The sequence below is a fragment of the Pseudorca crassidens genome, chromosome 11, assembly GCF_039906515.1.
Source record: "Pseudorca crassidens isolate mPseCra1 chromosome 11, mPseCra1.hap1, whole genome shotgun sequence".
Lineage (NCBI taxonomy): Eukaryota > Metazoa > Chordata > Mammalia > Artiodactyla > Delphinidae > Pseudorca > Pseudorca crassidens.
In genome coordinates this window covers 4,557,002-4,573,867 of record NC_090306.1, presented here as the reverse complement: position 1 = coordinate 4,573,867, position 16,866 = coordinate 4,557,002, and the positions used below count along the sequence as shown (strand labels likewise).

Sequence of the window (16,866 nt, the reverse complement as noted above, 5' to 3'; positions counted from 1 at the left end):
CCAAAGTGGCTGTACCATCTTGCACTCCCAGCACCAGTGTGGGAGGGTCCCAGGGGCTCCTCACCCTCGTCAGCACCTGGTGTTGATATCTAGCAATTCTAGTAGGTTTTGTAGTGGCATCTCATTGTGGTTTTACTTTGCATTTCCCGGACAGCTACTAACATTGAACATTTTTTCACGTGCTGATCTTCTATCCATACCTCTTCTTTTTTTTTTCCATTATTATTATTGAGTTGTGAAAGTTCTCTATATATTCTGGATACAGGTCTATCATCAGATATGTGTTTTACAAATATTTTCTCTCACCCTGTGGCTTGTTGTTTCATTTTCTTAATGGTTTCTTTTGAAGAGCAAAGTTTTTCATTTTAATTAAGTGCAATTTATCAATTTTTAAATGGTTTGTTTCTTATCTCAGTTATCATTGCCTAATTCAAGATCACAAAGATTTTCTCCTATGTGTTCTTCTAGAAATTTTATAGTTCAGACTTATACATGTAACTCATTATGTATTATTTCATATATATTATATGTAAATTTAAATATATCCACTATAAAATAGTAAATAAATACATCCACTATATATATGTTGGTCTGTAACTTTGTTTTTCTTATAATATCTTCATGTGGTTTTGACATCAGGGTAATGGTGACATCATAAAATGATTGGTGGTCTGCTGATGAGCCTGTCAAAGGAATTGACGTCTGTGATCATCGATCTGATAACATGTTTTATTTCTGGTACTTCTCTCTTTGCTGAAATTCCTTATCTGTCCTTGTGTGTTGTTTTACACGAAATCTTTTAGCATATTAGTCATAGTTATTTGAACGTCCCTTTCTTTTAGCCCCAGTATCTGGGTCATCTCTAAGTCTGTTTCTGTTGATTGCTTTCTCTCTTGACAGTGGGTTATTTATTTATTTATTTATTTATTTTTGCTTGCTTTTTTGGGTCTTCCCCCCTCTCTGTTTCTCTCTCTCTTTTTTAAACTGAATGCTGGCTGTTGTGTGTATTAGAAAAGAAGAGACTGAGGTCAATAGTACTTACGCCCAGAAATGAGCAGGCCGTTAACGTGAAGGTTATGGAAATTTAGTCAGCAGTCGGGCTGTGTTTGGTTTCTGCTCTTCAGTCCACCATAGGCTTCATTTTCTACAGCAGTGCACTGCTGCCACTTTGTGTTGAGAGTGGGGCTTTGGCTTCTAGACTGTTCTCCTCTGTCATCCTGCTCCACCCTCAGCTTTCAGTAGCCTTTGCAGGCCTGTGCCACAGCAGGAGGTCCCCATGTGAGCTGTTGCTCTGCCCACCCGCCAGCAGTAGACTAACGTTGTTGTTACTTGATGCCAGGCTCCTGGTCGGCGGTGGGAGACGGGTCTCTGTGGTCTTTGTCCAGCTTCAGTCTTAGCCTAAGTCCAGCAGATCTGGGCTTTGGGCTTGGGGCACTCTTAGCACATCTGCCTGTGCCACCGAGTGGGCTGTCTCTTCTCTTGCCCTGCCCCCAAGGTTTTCTTGGAAGCGCCTGGTGGAGGCCAACAGGAAAGAGTTTGCAAGAGCATATGCAAAGTCCCCCGGTGCCTGGAGCTCATAGCTGTTCTAAATGGACATGCTAGCCCATACTTGACCTTCAAGAATTTGTTAAAATTTTAGCTGATTTTTTCTTACCCTCTTACATACATTACAGCAACCTATTTCTACTGTGCCCTGCCCAAACTGAAAACTATCTGTGTGTCCTGTCTCTCCTTCTAAAGCGTGCCACACTTTAGAATTTAGTTTCTTGGTTGCCTTGTTACCTCAAATCTCTGATGAGCTCCAGAAAAGTTATGATCTTATAGGTTATCTGGGCTTTTCTTGCTATTAGCATGGGAACATCATTGTCTTGTGGCTTTCTGTGTCCTAAGATGAGGATATTTTATTAATATAAATTTATATGAATTTACTTTGGGGTTTAAATTTGCCATATTTACTAATGAAGTCAATCAGTGATGCTAATGAGACTGTTTGGATTTACCCCAAAAATGTAGTCAGGGGAGTGGATGACTGTTCCAGACTTATACCATCTTCAGCTCACCATGAAATTTGAATTGAACAGTTGTACAGTTCTGGTGCCTCCATGGAAACCTTTTCTGGAAGTGCAAGAGCAGAGTAGAGCAAAGAGAGAAGTCCTTTAATGGGAGACTGTTGGTGGTGAAAAAAACAGGAAATGGTAAAACAACAAAAAAAGAGAGGATATGAATACATCAAAACGAACTACATCTTTTTTTATTATTTGACATTTATTTGACATTTTAATTTTTAATTTTCCTTTCTATCACTTCACTTATTTTCTAGTTTCGCCAGCCCTCAGGCTGATATAGGATATATTAAAATGTCATTTTAAACATGTTAATGTTAGTCACTTCATTTAATCATTCTCTTAGGCTACTAAGAAATATTAAATGATGACATATAATCGATATTGTAATGACTAAAACAATATGCATAACTTACTGAAAGAAATAACCAAAGAAATGAAAGAATAAGTAGGAATTTTACAACCTGTGTTAATGATCTTACTCGTCCCCATGGATAAAGGATAAATTTAGGAATAAATTAAGTGCTACTTTCTGCTGTTTCATCTCATTTAACTGTAAAGCTTTCTTTCCTTTAGGAAAGGTTTTTGACAAACATACAAAAAAGAAAAAAAAGCGTATCAATAATTTTTTCAATTTCAGTGAGGAAATTAAAGTTCAACCAAGTCAGCTCAGAGAATCCGCTGAAGCAAATGGAAGGATTTATGAGGAACAGAGAAAGTTAGAAGAAAGTTTTACCATTCACTTAGGTGAGTGTATTAATTTTTTGCAGTCACAATTCATTGTAACCTGTGAAACTATTTTTAAAGGCTGTAAGAGAAAACTCCCTAGCATGTGAGTAGAATATACCCAGGTTCTTTTTATTAAAAATTGTGTTCTGCTCCAAGAAAGCCTATAGTTTATTGGCTGTAAGTTTTCTATTTTAGCTCATGTATTATTTCTCTGCAAATAGAAAGATGCAATGTTAATAGTTATTCAAATAGAAAATTGCAAAAGGCCCATTTTAATTATTCATAGCACAGATGTATCTGGATTCTTGCCACAGAGATTTGCCTCCTGCCCTGCTGGCTTTCTGCAGCTGTCTAAGTATCTTTCTGGGCTTGTTGCCTACCCCCAGGAGCCCAGCTGAAGACCATGCATAACCTGAGGTTGCTGAGAGCAGATATGCTGGATTTCTGTAAGCACAAGAGGAGCCACCGAAGCGGCGTGAAGCTGCACCGACTCCAGACGGCGCTGTCGCTTTACTCCACGTCCCTCTGTGGCCTGGTGTTGCTAGTGGATAACCGCATCAATTCATATAGTGGTATTAAAAGAGGTAAGTTAGCATTATGCATATTTATGCCATTAAAGTTCTCCATTTAATGCCATTCTAAAAAGAAAGGAATTAGTGAAAAACTTAAAAAAAGGCTTGAGCCACCCCAGTATTCATGTAGACCAAACAGCACACATACCCAGGCACTGCCATTTGAGGTTTGTTTCATACTTCAGCAGGCCTAGGGTGCTTCAGGGTATTTCATTTTTCTTAAAATTCTATCACATTGTAGATAATACTCTTACAGGATCCTTGTTTCAAGGTATAACAAAAAGAATAATCAAGATATAAATGTATTTTTCAAAAAGGAGCAGATCCTGACTCAGTGAATTTTAGTTCATCCATTTGTCCTTTTTTTCTTTCTTTTTTAAAATAACCTATTTCTTAAATATGCTAGGTAAAATTCTACTTTCCCTCTTAGTACAATTTTTTATGATTATTTAAAAAATTTTAATATATAAAGTATATTCAGATGTATAACTGTTTTTAAAAGAAGCTTGAATAGAGTTTATTTTCTATGATAAATAAAAGAACCTTATATTTCTTAGCACTTTTGGGGACTGGATTATGATCAAAGTATATATTATTTAAAGAAGGTTTGGACTTATATTAAAATTTCCTTGCCTATTAATTGTTTACTCTTCTGGGCAATTGAGAGATTAAGTTTCTGATCAAAACCAAATTGTTGTCCCCTAACTTAGTAAGACATAATTATTGAAAGGACAAGTATGAGAAGTCGTCCTCGTGAATGCTGTATTCTCTTGCTGCTAGACCTCATTGTCTGTAAGTAAATACTAAATACTTGATACTTCACCTTTAGAAGTTCGTAACTGTGTTGGGTCCCTTAGATTTCGCCACAGTTTGCCAAGAATGCACTGACTTCCATTTTCCCCGAATTGAGGAGCAGCTGGAGGTTGTCCAGCAGGTGGTACTTTACGCCAGAACCCAGCGCAGGAGCAAGCTGAAAGAATCTCACGGTCAGTGAAACTCAGACTTTTTTAAATTTCACTTTCAGGATGTTCTGTCGCTAAGCACTCTTCTAGCATATGGGCCATCTGAAGCAGAGAAAGTTGTATCGGTGGGAAGATGCAAGAAAGAAATTAAGAACAAAATTCAGGGTCTTTAGAAGCTTGAATTCTGTTCTTAATTTCCTTGTTTGTGTGATTTTGTTCAAGATCCTTAGAAAAACTGTTTTTAAAATTCAATTCACTAGTTATACTTGAAGTAGGCACTCAGTGGAAAGTTGGTGATCTTTTGATCCAAGTTCTGTATCTCTAAAATGGATATAATTAGTACTATAAAGGACATTGAAATCATAGAGTAAATAGCCCCAAATATACACTTTTTACATGTTCCATCTTTGATCCACTTAGGTAGCACGAAGTCAGTTACAAGAACTGGTTTTGGTTGTTCTTTTAAAAAATTACTACGTTTAGAATTATGTCCTGCTTTTTCTATATTTATCCACAATCTGAACATCCTTCTAGGAAATTTACTGGAAGATGATTTTAAAGCTATGGAAGAAGTTCATGGCATTTTTCTTTGGAAGATTTCTATTTATTTATGCATAAGGAGACCTTAGGGAAGACATAAAAGAAAACACTCTGACTCAAATTATGGAGTAGTTCTGCTATCTTTAATTGAAAAATGAAAGTTTAAAGAGCAGTCTTTTTAAACATTAAATTGGCGCCATAAGTCTGTGTAGTTGGGAGCTGAACATAAGGGTGCGCTCGTTTGAAAATATAGGGGGGCCTCCCTGGTGGCGCAGTGGTTGGGAGTCCGCCTGCCGATGCAGGGGACATGGGTTCGAGCCCTGGTCTGGGAGGATCCCACATGCCGGGGAGCGGCTGGGCCCGTGAGCCATGGCTGCTGAGCCTGCGCGTCCGGAGCCTGTGCTCCGCAACGGGAGAGGGCACAACAGTGAGAGGTCCGCGCACTGCGGTGAAGAATGGCCCCCGCTCACCGCAACTAGAGAAAGCCCTCGCACAGAAACGAAGACCCAACACGGCCAAAAATAAATAAATAAATAAATGTTTAAAAAAAAATATATATATATATATATACACATAGGGTGTGTTTTTCTTATTTTTCTGACATTTCATGTTATGTCACAGGCATAAAATTATAATACATGCTCCCATCTGGCTTGAGTGCATACTCAGTGTTTTATTATTTCTTATGGAAACTTGATGTCTTGCGCAGGAAATGAAATACGGCAGGGTTTTAAACGGTTGCTGGTCAGACCTTTAAATCTACCTCTGGTACTTTGGATGTCTGGCTTGTTTGTTTGTTTTGCAACTGCAGTGTTTCAAAGAAACCCTTATATACTTTGGGTTCACATGTTTTGTATTTTTTAGTAAACAGAGAGAGAGACTGCTGTATCTTTGCTTGGTGTCTTTGTTCCCTATCCCATGAGGAATTCCTCCCATTCTCTTGATGCTAGAATTCTAGAATGCAGCTCTCTAGGCTCAACTAGAGAGCTGTGATTAGCAGTCACGGTAGTTTTCATGTTCATTCAGTAGATGTAAAAAAAAAAGCGTTTTATTTATATTTTAATCATTTCTAAAATAGGTAAAACAATCTGAAGATTCACAATTCAAACTGTACAGAAGAGCATACAGTGAAAAGTCTTTGTATCTCTGTCCACCAGCCATCCAGTTTCCTGCTCCAGAGGCAGCCAGTGCTGTGTCACATGTACTTTCTGGACGTGTTTATGTGTGTGTGTGTGAACAGGTGTACGTATGTATTTTGCCTTTTCACACAAATGGCAACTTTCCCTGCACACTTCTCTGTCCTCTGCTTTTTTTCACTGAATAGTTTATCTTGGACATCATTTCATATCTGGACAGAAAGAGCATCCTTAGAGCTTTTCACTGCTGGATAGTGTTCCACTGCAGGATATCCCATTAGTGATCAGTTCCCTATTGATAGACATTTTATCTGTTCCCAAGTTTTGCTCTTATAAGTGATAGTGCATGAATAACCTTACACGTATATTGTCATGCGTGACTGAGCGTATCTATGGAATAGATTTGTAAAGAGAAATTCCTGAGCTAAAGGGCACATACGTTTGTAATTTTGATAGTGTCAGCAACTGCTCTCCATAGCGGCCCCACCAGTTTGTATTTCCACTCCGGGTAACATGGCTTTGTAGTGGCGACGTCTGTCACATACAACAGAGCCAGGCTGAGTCTTAGGAAATCAGTGTGGAAGTGTATCCCAGCGAAGGGCCTTTCAGAAAATTACAGTCTGTCCTCTTACTCTTCTGCCATCTCCTTCCTCCATCTCATTCAAACTAGCAAGGATGTGATCAGACACATTCAACTATTATTCTTAGTAGTAACTAAAAGCATGAAGATTGAGATCATGACAGGTGTGGGAGAAGGCGGAGGACGCAAAGTTTATGAGAGGAAGTTTTTAAACCACATACGGTTAAGGCAACGTGTGTACATCATGGTAGTATTTTGTTCTTGTTCAAGCAACTATTTTGTGGTTTAAGTGAGTCAGTGAAACAAGTAGGTTTATAAAAGACTACTTTCTTGGAGGAACCCGCGTGTTGTTATAGAAGAGTTTTGCGAAAATACTTTCTCCATCTTTTCCTTTTCTGAGCATGCCCACGTGTTTGTTCTACACGTTTACATCCTGATACGCAAGTACTGTCTATTCTAAGACATTCTGTTGTTTTTCTCACTGTGCCTATTATATCAGCATCTTTATATTTCTGTGGTTCATGATAGCCAAAAGCAATTTCCTTTTTTGTACATGTTTTATATACATTAAAAAACTTAGCCATCTTCTTAGTATTATAAGGTATTACCATTGAAACACGGAAAGGGAGATGGACTAGAAACTGTTCTTTCTTGTTTACTTAGTAGGGATTCTGTCTGTTCATATTCCACATGAACAAAATGAGAGTCTTCATTTATTGTTTTTGTTTTCTGCGCTGTGAGCAGACATTGATTCAAAGCCTATCGATTACATGGGTCTGTATGAGAATCAGACTGTTGCATTACATGTGGATTCTGGCAACACAGAGCCTTCTCTCTATGCCTCTCTCCCCCTCTGTCTGTTTATAAAATATATGCATTTACAAGGTATGATGTTGTAAATCAGTTACTCGAAGTAGTCAGTGGGTAAAAATATTAGGTTACTTTTATTCAGAACTCGTTTGAAACCGTAAGGCTCCCTTGGTATTTGCAGTTTACTCATTTGAAGTTCTGACTGTTCTCAAGTGATTTTCTGATGTTGAAGGCCATTTCAATATAGTTTTATATTTAATTTGAATAAATATACAGCCTCTTAAAGATAGCTACTTTGAATGCTAATATTCATCCTGCAGTTTTCAGTTCTCATGGAATTCTTATAAAATTCAGATGTATCTTCTATTAAAAATATATGTACATGTATAAAATAATTTGTGTTCAACCATAATAATGAATGATCAAATGTGATAAATCTTATTTTACCAACATTTATCCCTCAAAGTAATATCATGCCTTCTAAAAAGGAAGAAGAACTATTGAATATCTGAAAAAAAAATTCCATTTGAAACAGAATCTCACCTGTCTGTTTGAAAGAAATTGTATACAGTGTTAGATAAGAAGTAACAAATTTCAGGAATGGGCTGAATAGCAGGTGATTCCTGGTGCTGCTAACCATTAGCTGATCGTCCTGAACAAGTTATGTCAACAGCAGTGACTCAGATTCTAAAAATAAAGCTGGCCACCCCACAACTGTCTAATGAAGTCATTTTATGTGTAGTTAGCTTAGTGCCCTGAACCTCCCAGATGAAAAATAGGGGATTGGCAAGTCTAAAGTGGTCAAGACCACAGGCTTTGGAATCTGAGTATGTGGGATCGAGACCTGGTTCCACCACTTACCTGTGCCTTCCCCGTTAAGTGAATTAACCTATCTAATCCTCTCTTCTCGTGTATAACGTGACGAGAACACTAGTCCCTCATAGGGTTGTGGTTAGAGGGGTTTTGTAAGAATTAAATGAGACCATCCATGTAAAGCATGTATCTGACTACCTGGCACCTAGAGATCCTTAGTAAATTTTTGCTGTTGTTGTGGTTGTTTGGGGAATAGTAGTAGTAATGTGTTTTCATATGTTATTGTGTTCTTTCCCGTTGCATAACTACCTTATGAATAGATTCTGGAAACCGAAATGGAGGAAGTGATGATAAGACTAAGAATGCAGATAGAAACTATTTAAACATTCTACCTGGTAAGTATTATTTTACTTTAAACTGCAATTTTCTTAGAATCACATACATTGAAATCATAGATTTGAAACATAAGTGCTTATGGTGTACCTTATAAAATTTTTGTTGGTCAGTGTATCACTTTAGAACATTGTATCTATCATCTATAAACACACTGTCACAATGTTCTGCAATTAAATCTTTATTCTTATAGTAGCACTGACTTTTCCTGGATCCAGGAAAAATTGAGAAAAATTGAGAAAAATTCCTCAAGCCGTTGCATAAGTCTAATCATTTTTTGCTATTTCAAATGTCCTCTTTTATACGTTGTTTCTTAGTTTCTTAAATGAACCAAAAAATAATTTTTACTATGAAATAAACAATAGTAAGTAGGGGTGTGAACAGTTGAACATGTGGAAAGAACATGGGTCATCTGATTTAGCATCTTTCTTATTGCCATTGCCCGGTAAATTCTCCTGCTTTATTATTCTGGGATATATTGTTTATCAGCTGGAAATTCACTCTCTTGATCCTCTTCCAGGTTGAATGCACTCTGATGATCCTTAGTAGTGTTTGTATGACAGGGCATAACAGGGAAGGCCTATTTGTAGACGTTATAAGTGTAAAGTCTTTTAAACCAAACGGTAAATGTTGCAGGTTCATACACAACCAAGTTTGTCTCCTCACATGTCCTTCCCCGGATTTTCTGCACATAGGTCGTCACATTCCATTTATTCCTGGTGCTCGTTTTGTCTCCCGGCCAGTTCGCTTGTGGCCATCAGCTTCCGAATATGCTCCCACCTCAGATAGCCCACCTTCGCGGATAATGTTAGTGGCAGATTGCATCACCACATGCTGTTTCCTCCACTTTGTGGAACAGGAAACTGTCCTCTGCTCCATCTAAAAATACCTTCATTGAGACAGGATTTATTGTATTTCTCTTCATAGATCCATAATTTAAATCATCTATATTTTGTGGCTTTCTTAAAATGTGCCAATCTTACCTCTTCCGGAGGTACCAACGTCTGATTTTTTTTAAACTTAACTCTTTACTGCTGTATTTCTGTTCCTTCTTGCTCCTTTTTGGAAAAAGCCTATAGGTTAGTATCTCATTATTACCAGCAAATCAGAAGACTATGTCAGAAGTCCTCATCAGCAAAGAAGTAGTGACAATTCAGTTAGCTATGCTGATAGCATCTGAATTTCCATTTGGGTAAAGGACGCTGCATGGCCAGGAAGTGTACAGGAGGTGAGAAAGATCCAAATCACAAAGTGCCTTTAGAGTTTGAAGTTGCAAAGAAAAAGTTTGATTTATGTATCTTTTAACCAGTGGGTTTGCTTTATCATTATCTAAGTATTTGTAGTTTATATCATCTAATTCTCAAAACGATTTTGTAAGGAGAGCAGTCAGGCATTATTTTCCCCATTTAATTCACGAAGTACAGAGGATCTGTAAGTTGAATTGATTTGACCAAGATCATTCCACCAATAAATGCTAGAGACCAGATCTTTTTAACACCCAGTCTGGTCCCTTTTCTACCATATTATGTTATTTTGATTACTACTACCAGCTCCGAGACCCCCATCCTACTAACGGGTAAAATGAGGCCCAGGACAGGTTATCTGAGGTCAAACGAAGCAGTGCCAGTTTGGGGGTTAGGAGCACCTGACTTGTCCACTAAGTCCTCGGCCTCAGTCCTGGACCGTAGCCCATGTTTAATGCTATGAGTACCACCGTGTGAACCATCAGGAGGAGTTCAAGAGGTGACACGCTTCATTGGATATACTGGGTCTCTGATAAGCAGTCTGCGTCTTTTATTGCCTGCCAGGGAAATTGCTATACTACTCCTCACCGGACAATTTTTTTTTTTACTTTTCCTTTGTCTGATTTGTTTTGATCTGTCACTGGCCTTTCTCTTTTTATTTATTTATTCATTTATTTATTTATTTTTGGCTGCATTGGGTCTTCGTTGCTGCGTGCGGGCTTTCTCTAGTTGTGGCGAGCGGGGGCTATCCTTCGTTGCAGTGCGCGGGCTTCTCATTGCCGTGGCTTCTCTTGTTGCAGAGCATGGGCTCTAGGCGCGCGAGCTTCAGTAGTTGTGGCATCAGGGCTCAGTAGTCGTGGCTCGCAGGCTCTAGAGCGCAGGCTCAGTAGTTGTGGCACACGGGCTTAGTTGCTCTGCGGCATGTGGGATCTTCCCGGACCAGGGCTCGAACCCGTGTCCCCTGCATTGGCAGGTGGATTCTTAACCACTGCGCTACCAGGGAAGTCCCTGGCCTTTCTCTTCTACTGCTTATCTAGTTCTTTTATTGTGTAAATTAAAGAAAAAAAAAGAGACCTTTGCCTGGGGCCTTTCAGTGGCATCCATGGGCACAGCTTATGTTCACTAGTAATTGGAAATGGTTAAACATTGTGCCAACGTGTATTCAATACTTAAAAAATACTATCTGTTTATAAATAAATATAAGTAAAATCCTAAGGTAAGGACTTTGAAGCCAGGATGAGCAGAATTTGTGAGGACGTGGGTTAGCGATAGAAGAATAGCTCTTAGAAGAGCAGAGTTTTCCTAGAAGGACGTAACAGATTTTCCAGTGAGTCAGGTGTGTTTATAAAAACATATTTTTTATATATTTTATTTATTTGTATTGACAGAAACTGCAGAATATAAAAGCCAATGGCTAGCGTGGCTACATAGAAAATAGAGTGATTGTAGAAAGCCTGGATGTTAAGGTTTGATAAACACTGCACCGGCATTCAGTCCAAAACGTTTGTTTCCCATTCAGTGAACAGATGTTTACTGAGTACCTTCTATGTACCAGGCCCTGTTGTTCCACGTGCCAGAGATAGAACATTAAACAAGAGAGAAAAAAATCCCTACAGTCACGGCATGTAAACAGTGGTCCCTTTAAAATAACCTCATAAACAAATAACAGAAGAATTTCAGTGCTGAGAAGAACATAGAACAATGTGAAAGAGAATAAGTGAGGGGTGAGGGAGTCCTATATCAGTCAGATGGGTCAGTCAAGGAAGACCTCTGGGAAGAGGTGACCTTCACTCTGAGGTGTGCTTGGCGAAAAGCAGTCAGTCAACAAGAATCTTGGGGGAAAGCCTCTCTCGGGGAGCAGCCCTGGATCGGGAACAAGCCCTGTGTGTCTGAAGATCTTAAGGAGAGTCTGTGTGGCTGAGGCAGGAGCAGAGGGTGAGATAAGAGGACGGAGTTTGGATTTTTTCCTGAGTGTCATGTGAGCCACGTTAAATGGGAGAGTGATATAATCTGATTTATACTTAAATCGTTTTAACTGCAAATGTGGATGTGGTTTGTAGGTGGGCAAGACTAGGAGCAGAGGTTAATTAAGAGGCTATTACAGAAACCTAAGTGAAATGATGGTAGCATGAACTAGGGTGATAGCAATAAAAATGGAATGCTCAGATTTGAGATATTTGAGGTATGTGTTGCAGATACACAAAATAGCTGGTGGTGAATTGGATTGGGGAAGAGGCAGTGAGAGAAAGAAAGTAATTAAGGGCAACTCCTGGTTTCTGTCCTGTGCAGCTAACGGGAGGGGGACTGGACCCATAAACCGAGATGGAGAGAAGCAGGTTCAGTGTGCAGGAAAGACAGGTCATCAAGTAGCCTGTTTTTACATGTTAAGTTTGAGTTAAGTATGACGTTTTGAGCATTTACATCAAAATAGCGATGATGAGTACTCATTTGACCTACTTATGAGTATATAAGCTTGGTGGTCTCTTCATACCAATTTAGGAACCTAAGGTAAATTTGGCCTCTTTTTTCATCACCCTTCTTTCCAAGAATGAAGGAGCACTAATTATATTTGCTTCCTGAGTCCAACACAGGTTCTGATAACACCTCTGCTGGTTCAGCACATTGGCTGCCCACTACAGTTGTTTACGAAGCCCACTGATGAGTGTGCCTTATGCATTTGAAAGTCATGATTGTATCTGCTGTTCACAGGAGAATTTTACATTACTCGGCATTCTAATCTCTCAGAAATACATGTTGCTTTCCATCTCTGTGTGGACGACAACGTGAAATCGGGAAACATCACTGCGCGGGACCCTGCCATTATGGGTCTCCGAAACATACTCAAGGTTTGCTGCACCCATGACATCACAACAATAAGTATTCCTCTCCTGCTGGTGCATGATATGTCAGAGGTAAGCAGATAGGAAAATACCAACGTTTTCTGAAAATATTGTATAATAATAATAATCCACTTTACATTTTCAAAGCTCTGTTTAACTAATGAGGCTTTGCATCTCCTATCTGCATCTCCTATATGTCATCAATAGAATTGAGTGACATATAACATAAAACAGTGAATAATCCTTAACCAAATATGTTCAAAAGAATTCTAGCATTATCCTATAGTAGGTAAACTAGAAAGCCAGACTTCTTTTTAGCTTTGGATAAGGCATGTGCCCCTAATCCTCCCCCTTCTCGTCTGTTTTTGTCTTAAGTAGCTTTAGATTTACCTCCACATTTGTATTTGGCTTCGGCTAACATTAAAATTAGTAGGCATTAATAGGCAATAGAAAGAGAAGCTAGATGACGGGAAGAAGCCAGCCTCATTTTGACATTGTCTCAAGGATGCTCTTAGGATAATACAAGTACTGGCTTCTACGACCAAAATGTGGTGTAATCATTCATTCATTTTATGATGTACTGAACTTTATTTTACATTTTTAATTTAAAAATCTCTTTCCATGGCTGTTTGCTTTCTCTCCTGCTTTCGTCCCTTACCTACATAAAAACCAGTTAGAGGGATAAGTTGTAGAAATAATACAGAGACTAAAAATTCAACTTCAGATAGTCTGGAGGAGCAAAGCAGCCTCTAAACAAACGGGTGCAGGCAAGTCCTTCTGGGAGAGCCAGTGGCCAACGTGGTGAAGGACCCATGCCAGCAACATGGTGCCTGCTTGTTCTGAGTGGCACTTTTTTAAAAAGCAAGATGGCTAACTGGCAAGCACAGCTTGTGAAAGGAAGGAAGTGCGATCATCGATTATTAAAAGTTGTCTACCAAAATAATAGATGTGTATAAATACTGTTTCGTAAAGTGCAAGGTAAAAGATCTCATACTGTACTTTTTAGAGTGACTCAGTCCCCAGTTAGACTCATCACGTTATAGGACACCTCATTTTAAATGCAATACTCTATATAAACACACACACACACACAAATCAATTCCATATAAGACAGGATGATTTCAAATGGTTTCCCACTTACAATTCTTTTATATTTTTACCAGACACACTATCGTTTTGATTAAAAGAATTCTGGCTCCATCAGATGCAAGCTGCATTAATTTCTCCGCCTCAGTCACACCTAATGCGGCCTTAGGAGAGACTGACCAACCCTCAGTCACACCTAATGCGGCCTTAGGAGAGACTGACCAACATGTTTTGTTTTGTTTTATTTTTCCCACTGTAGCTTTATAAAGTTTTAGTCCCATCAGGAATTTTTAGCCATTGTTAGCTTCACTAACTAGTCCATCTATAAAAGAGTCTTTGGGGAGTGACAAAGAAAGTTTGTGATGAATTCCAGCCACACGGAAACATCCGAACGTTCCTGCAGCTGGACTCCTGGTTAACCAGTTTATAAAAATGGTCATATGTAGGTGGGAAACAACCTCAAAAACAGTGTTTCCAAAAGTCACTAAGTTCGGATTTACTTCCAGACATCTGATACTATAGCGTGCCCTCTCCCACAGTGTCACAAAGGTTACATGTTTTAAATTGGGACAGCCAGCTGCAGAACATTAAGTCTGTTTCCAGAGTGTCCATTTTAATTCACGAAAGTATATTGAGCCACGATCCTCCCATTGGTCGTATTTAAACATCCATTCAGGTCAAGAAGTTTATCCTACAAACTCAGACAACACTGCACAGGATATAGAGGCAGTATTTGTCTTAGCTTTCGTGCAAGGATCCCAAAGCGTTTCGGCTCTTGTTTTCTTCCTGTAGCAGACTTGCCAGACTCTCAGTTACCATATTGCAGTGTGTGCAAGGTAATGATGACAGTGTCGGAAACAGTCCATGTCCCAGCGTCGATAAAAACAGCTGTAGAAATGAATTGCAGTTTAAAAAAAACAGGAAAAGAAAAAATAATCTATCGGCAAGAAGGAAGACATCCTGCTCTTACCAGTTTTATCTCTGTAGATCTTTGTGATCTGAAGACACTGTCATCCTGGAGTTCAGTCTAACCTGATAGACGGGGAGTGAACCTGCAGGTCACAAATCCTGAGTTCCTGACCTTTCCTTTTGTTTGTGCTGTTAACTTGTTGAATCAGTTGGGACTAAAGGGTTTTAGTTGTTATAATTGTTGTGGTTGATGCAGATGTTGTTCTTAACCTTTTATTAGCATATAATACACATAAAGAAAAGCACACATAAATATACAGCTCACATTTTCGCCACCTGAACACCAACATCACCAACGCCCAGATGATGAAACAGAACGTCACCAGCCAGCACCCCAGCGTCGCCCTGTGCTCCCTTCCCATCGCTTAACCCACATTCCCTCCCTCCACAAGGGTAGCCACTGTTTTCACTTTGAAAAGCATAGGTTAGTTAGGTGTGTTTTTGTAACTTATGTGGGTGGAATCCTGTTGTACATACTCCCGTATCTGGCTTCTTTCACTCAGTATTGTGTGTGTGAAATTTATCCACAGTACTGTTTGAGGTTGTAGATCGCTCGTTCTCATCGTTACGTAGCGTTCCATTGCATGACTGGACCACAGTTGTTTAGTCATTCTACTATTTGTGGACATTCGGTTGGTTTCCAGGTATTGATTGTTGCGACGAATGTTGCTGTGAACATTCTAGAACATATGTTTTGGCGTTTCTGTTGGATACATACTTAGGGGTGGAATTGGTAGACGGTAGGCCAGGCACCCGTTCAGCTTTGGTAGATCCAGTCAAATAGTTTCCCAAAGCGATTGTTGAATGTAAAAAAAGAGAAAGCCAGACTGCTGTTGCTCACCTTCAGATGATGCTTATGAAACCGATTAACATGAGTGTTTCAGGAACCTCCGAGGCACAAGCTTGAGATAAAGGATAGTTTTGCAATTTCCCTCAGGGGTGCATAGACCCAGGAAATAATTCTTATCTCTACCGTCTAAGACACACCGTGAAGACCTAAAAGTACATACCAGTTAATCACCTCTGCAGTTCAGCCTTACTCTAATTGGAAGGTTCAGGCTGGGTAGTCAAAGTGCGGCCACTAACTTTAGACACAAGATATTGTCTGCGATCATAATTAGAACTGGCATCCTCACTTCGATTTCACAGGTTTAGAATTTACTCTGTGTGTGCCGTGCCCACTTATCATCTAAAGTATAGCCACCGGGCCCAGTTTCCTGCCTCATTTCCAAAGTCTGAAGTGTTTCACATGATCCGTTCAGCTTCTTCAATGGATTTCTTTCCCATGTACTCTCACAGATGTGACGCTAAGATTTAGTCACTTGGCTGTTAGTTAGAACTCATGATCAAAAGCGTTCTGTGCTTCCCTGACCCACTGTGTTGTAGACGCCGCCTACTGTATGATATATACTAAGGGTTGCTTCCAGAAGAGAGCTCCTTACAGGACTACAGGCCACATCCCACGATGACACCCAGTAAATCATGTCTTCTTGTGACCTTGTTGACTTCTAAAGCTTGCGGTTTAGAGTCCTCAAAGCCATTCTTTTTAGGCACTGCTTTCGATCAGAGAACAAATGACAGGGGTGCTTGGGATGGAGCCTCTGTGTGGGCAAATGGGGGTTTTAAAAACCACCTGGGTGTGTATTTGTGCAGGTGCCTGCAGCTTTCTAGTTTCCTTTCTGATCCACCTGCTGCTAAGTAGTGCTAAGCGGAGGTAAACAGAATATGAGTGTTCATATCATGTGAAAATTAAATTGTCTGTCACTTCGAAGATATCCTGGGATCCTGCCCGGAGCTGGTATTTTGGTGTGTTCTCTATATAGCACTGATAAAACTCTGCGTTAATTCACATCATTCTGAAGAGTTCGTATTAATTTGGCTCATAGATATTTGCTCTAGACCACGCTATTAACCACACATACCCAAAGCAAGAAAGCAAGCTATTGAGGGATAAAAGGGGATGATCTTTGGAGAAGTGGGGCAGTGAAGGGACTTGATTTTTTCCATCTACTTTTGGTCAGACCACTAGAACTATCCCTGTTCTAACTTGTGCTTCAGTCTTTCATCATTTCCATCACGATCCTGACTTTAATGCAGTGGGATCATAGGTATTCTGTGTGTTGATGCTG

At 39.5% G+C, this 16,866-nt stretch overlaps 1 protein-coding gene across 4 annotated transcripts in view; it reads left to right on the top strand.

Moving 5' to 3' along the window:
• The window catches only part of FERRY3 (FERRY endosomal RAB5 effector complex subunit 3), a 58,981-nt gene that overhangs the window by 12,677 nt on the left and 29,438 nt on the right, over positions 1-16,866 (top strand). For 3 of the 4 annotated variants that reach the window (XM_067695457.1, XM_067695453.1, XM_067695454.1), the window contains exons 7-11: positions 2,704-2,810; positions 3,179-3,376; positions 4,222-4,350; positions 8,526-8,600; positions 12,552-12,754. In XM_067695457.1, the coding sequence (XP_067551558.1) occupies positions 2,704-2,810; positions 3,179-3,376; positions 4,222-4,350; positions 8,526-8,600; positions 12,552-12,754 (712 nt within the window). The remainder of the gene's footprint in view (positions 1-2,703; positions 2,811-3,178; positions 3,377-4,221; positions 4,351-8,525; positions 8,601-12,551; positions 12,755-16,866) is intronic. The other variant, XM_067695455.1, reaches the window with a different exon arrangement.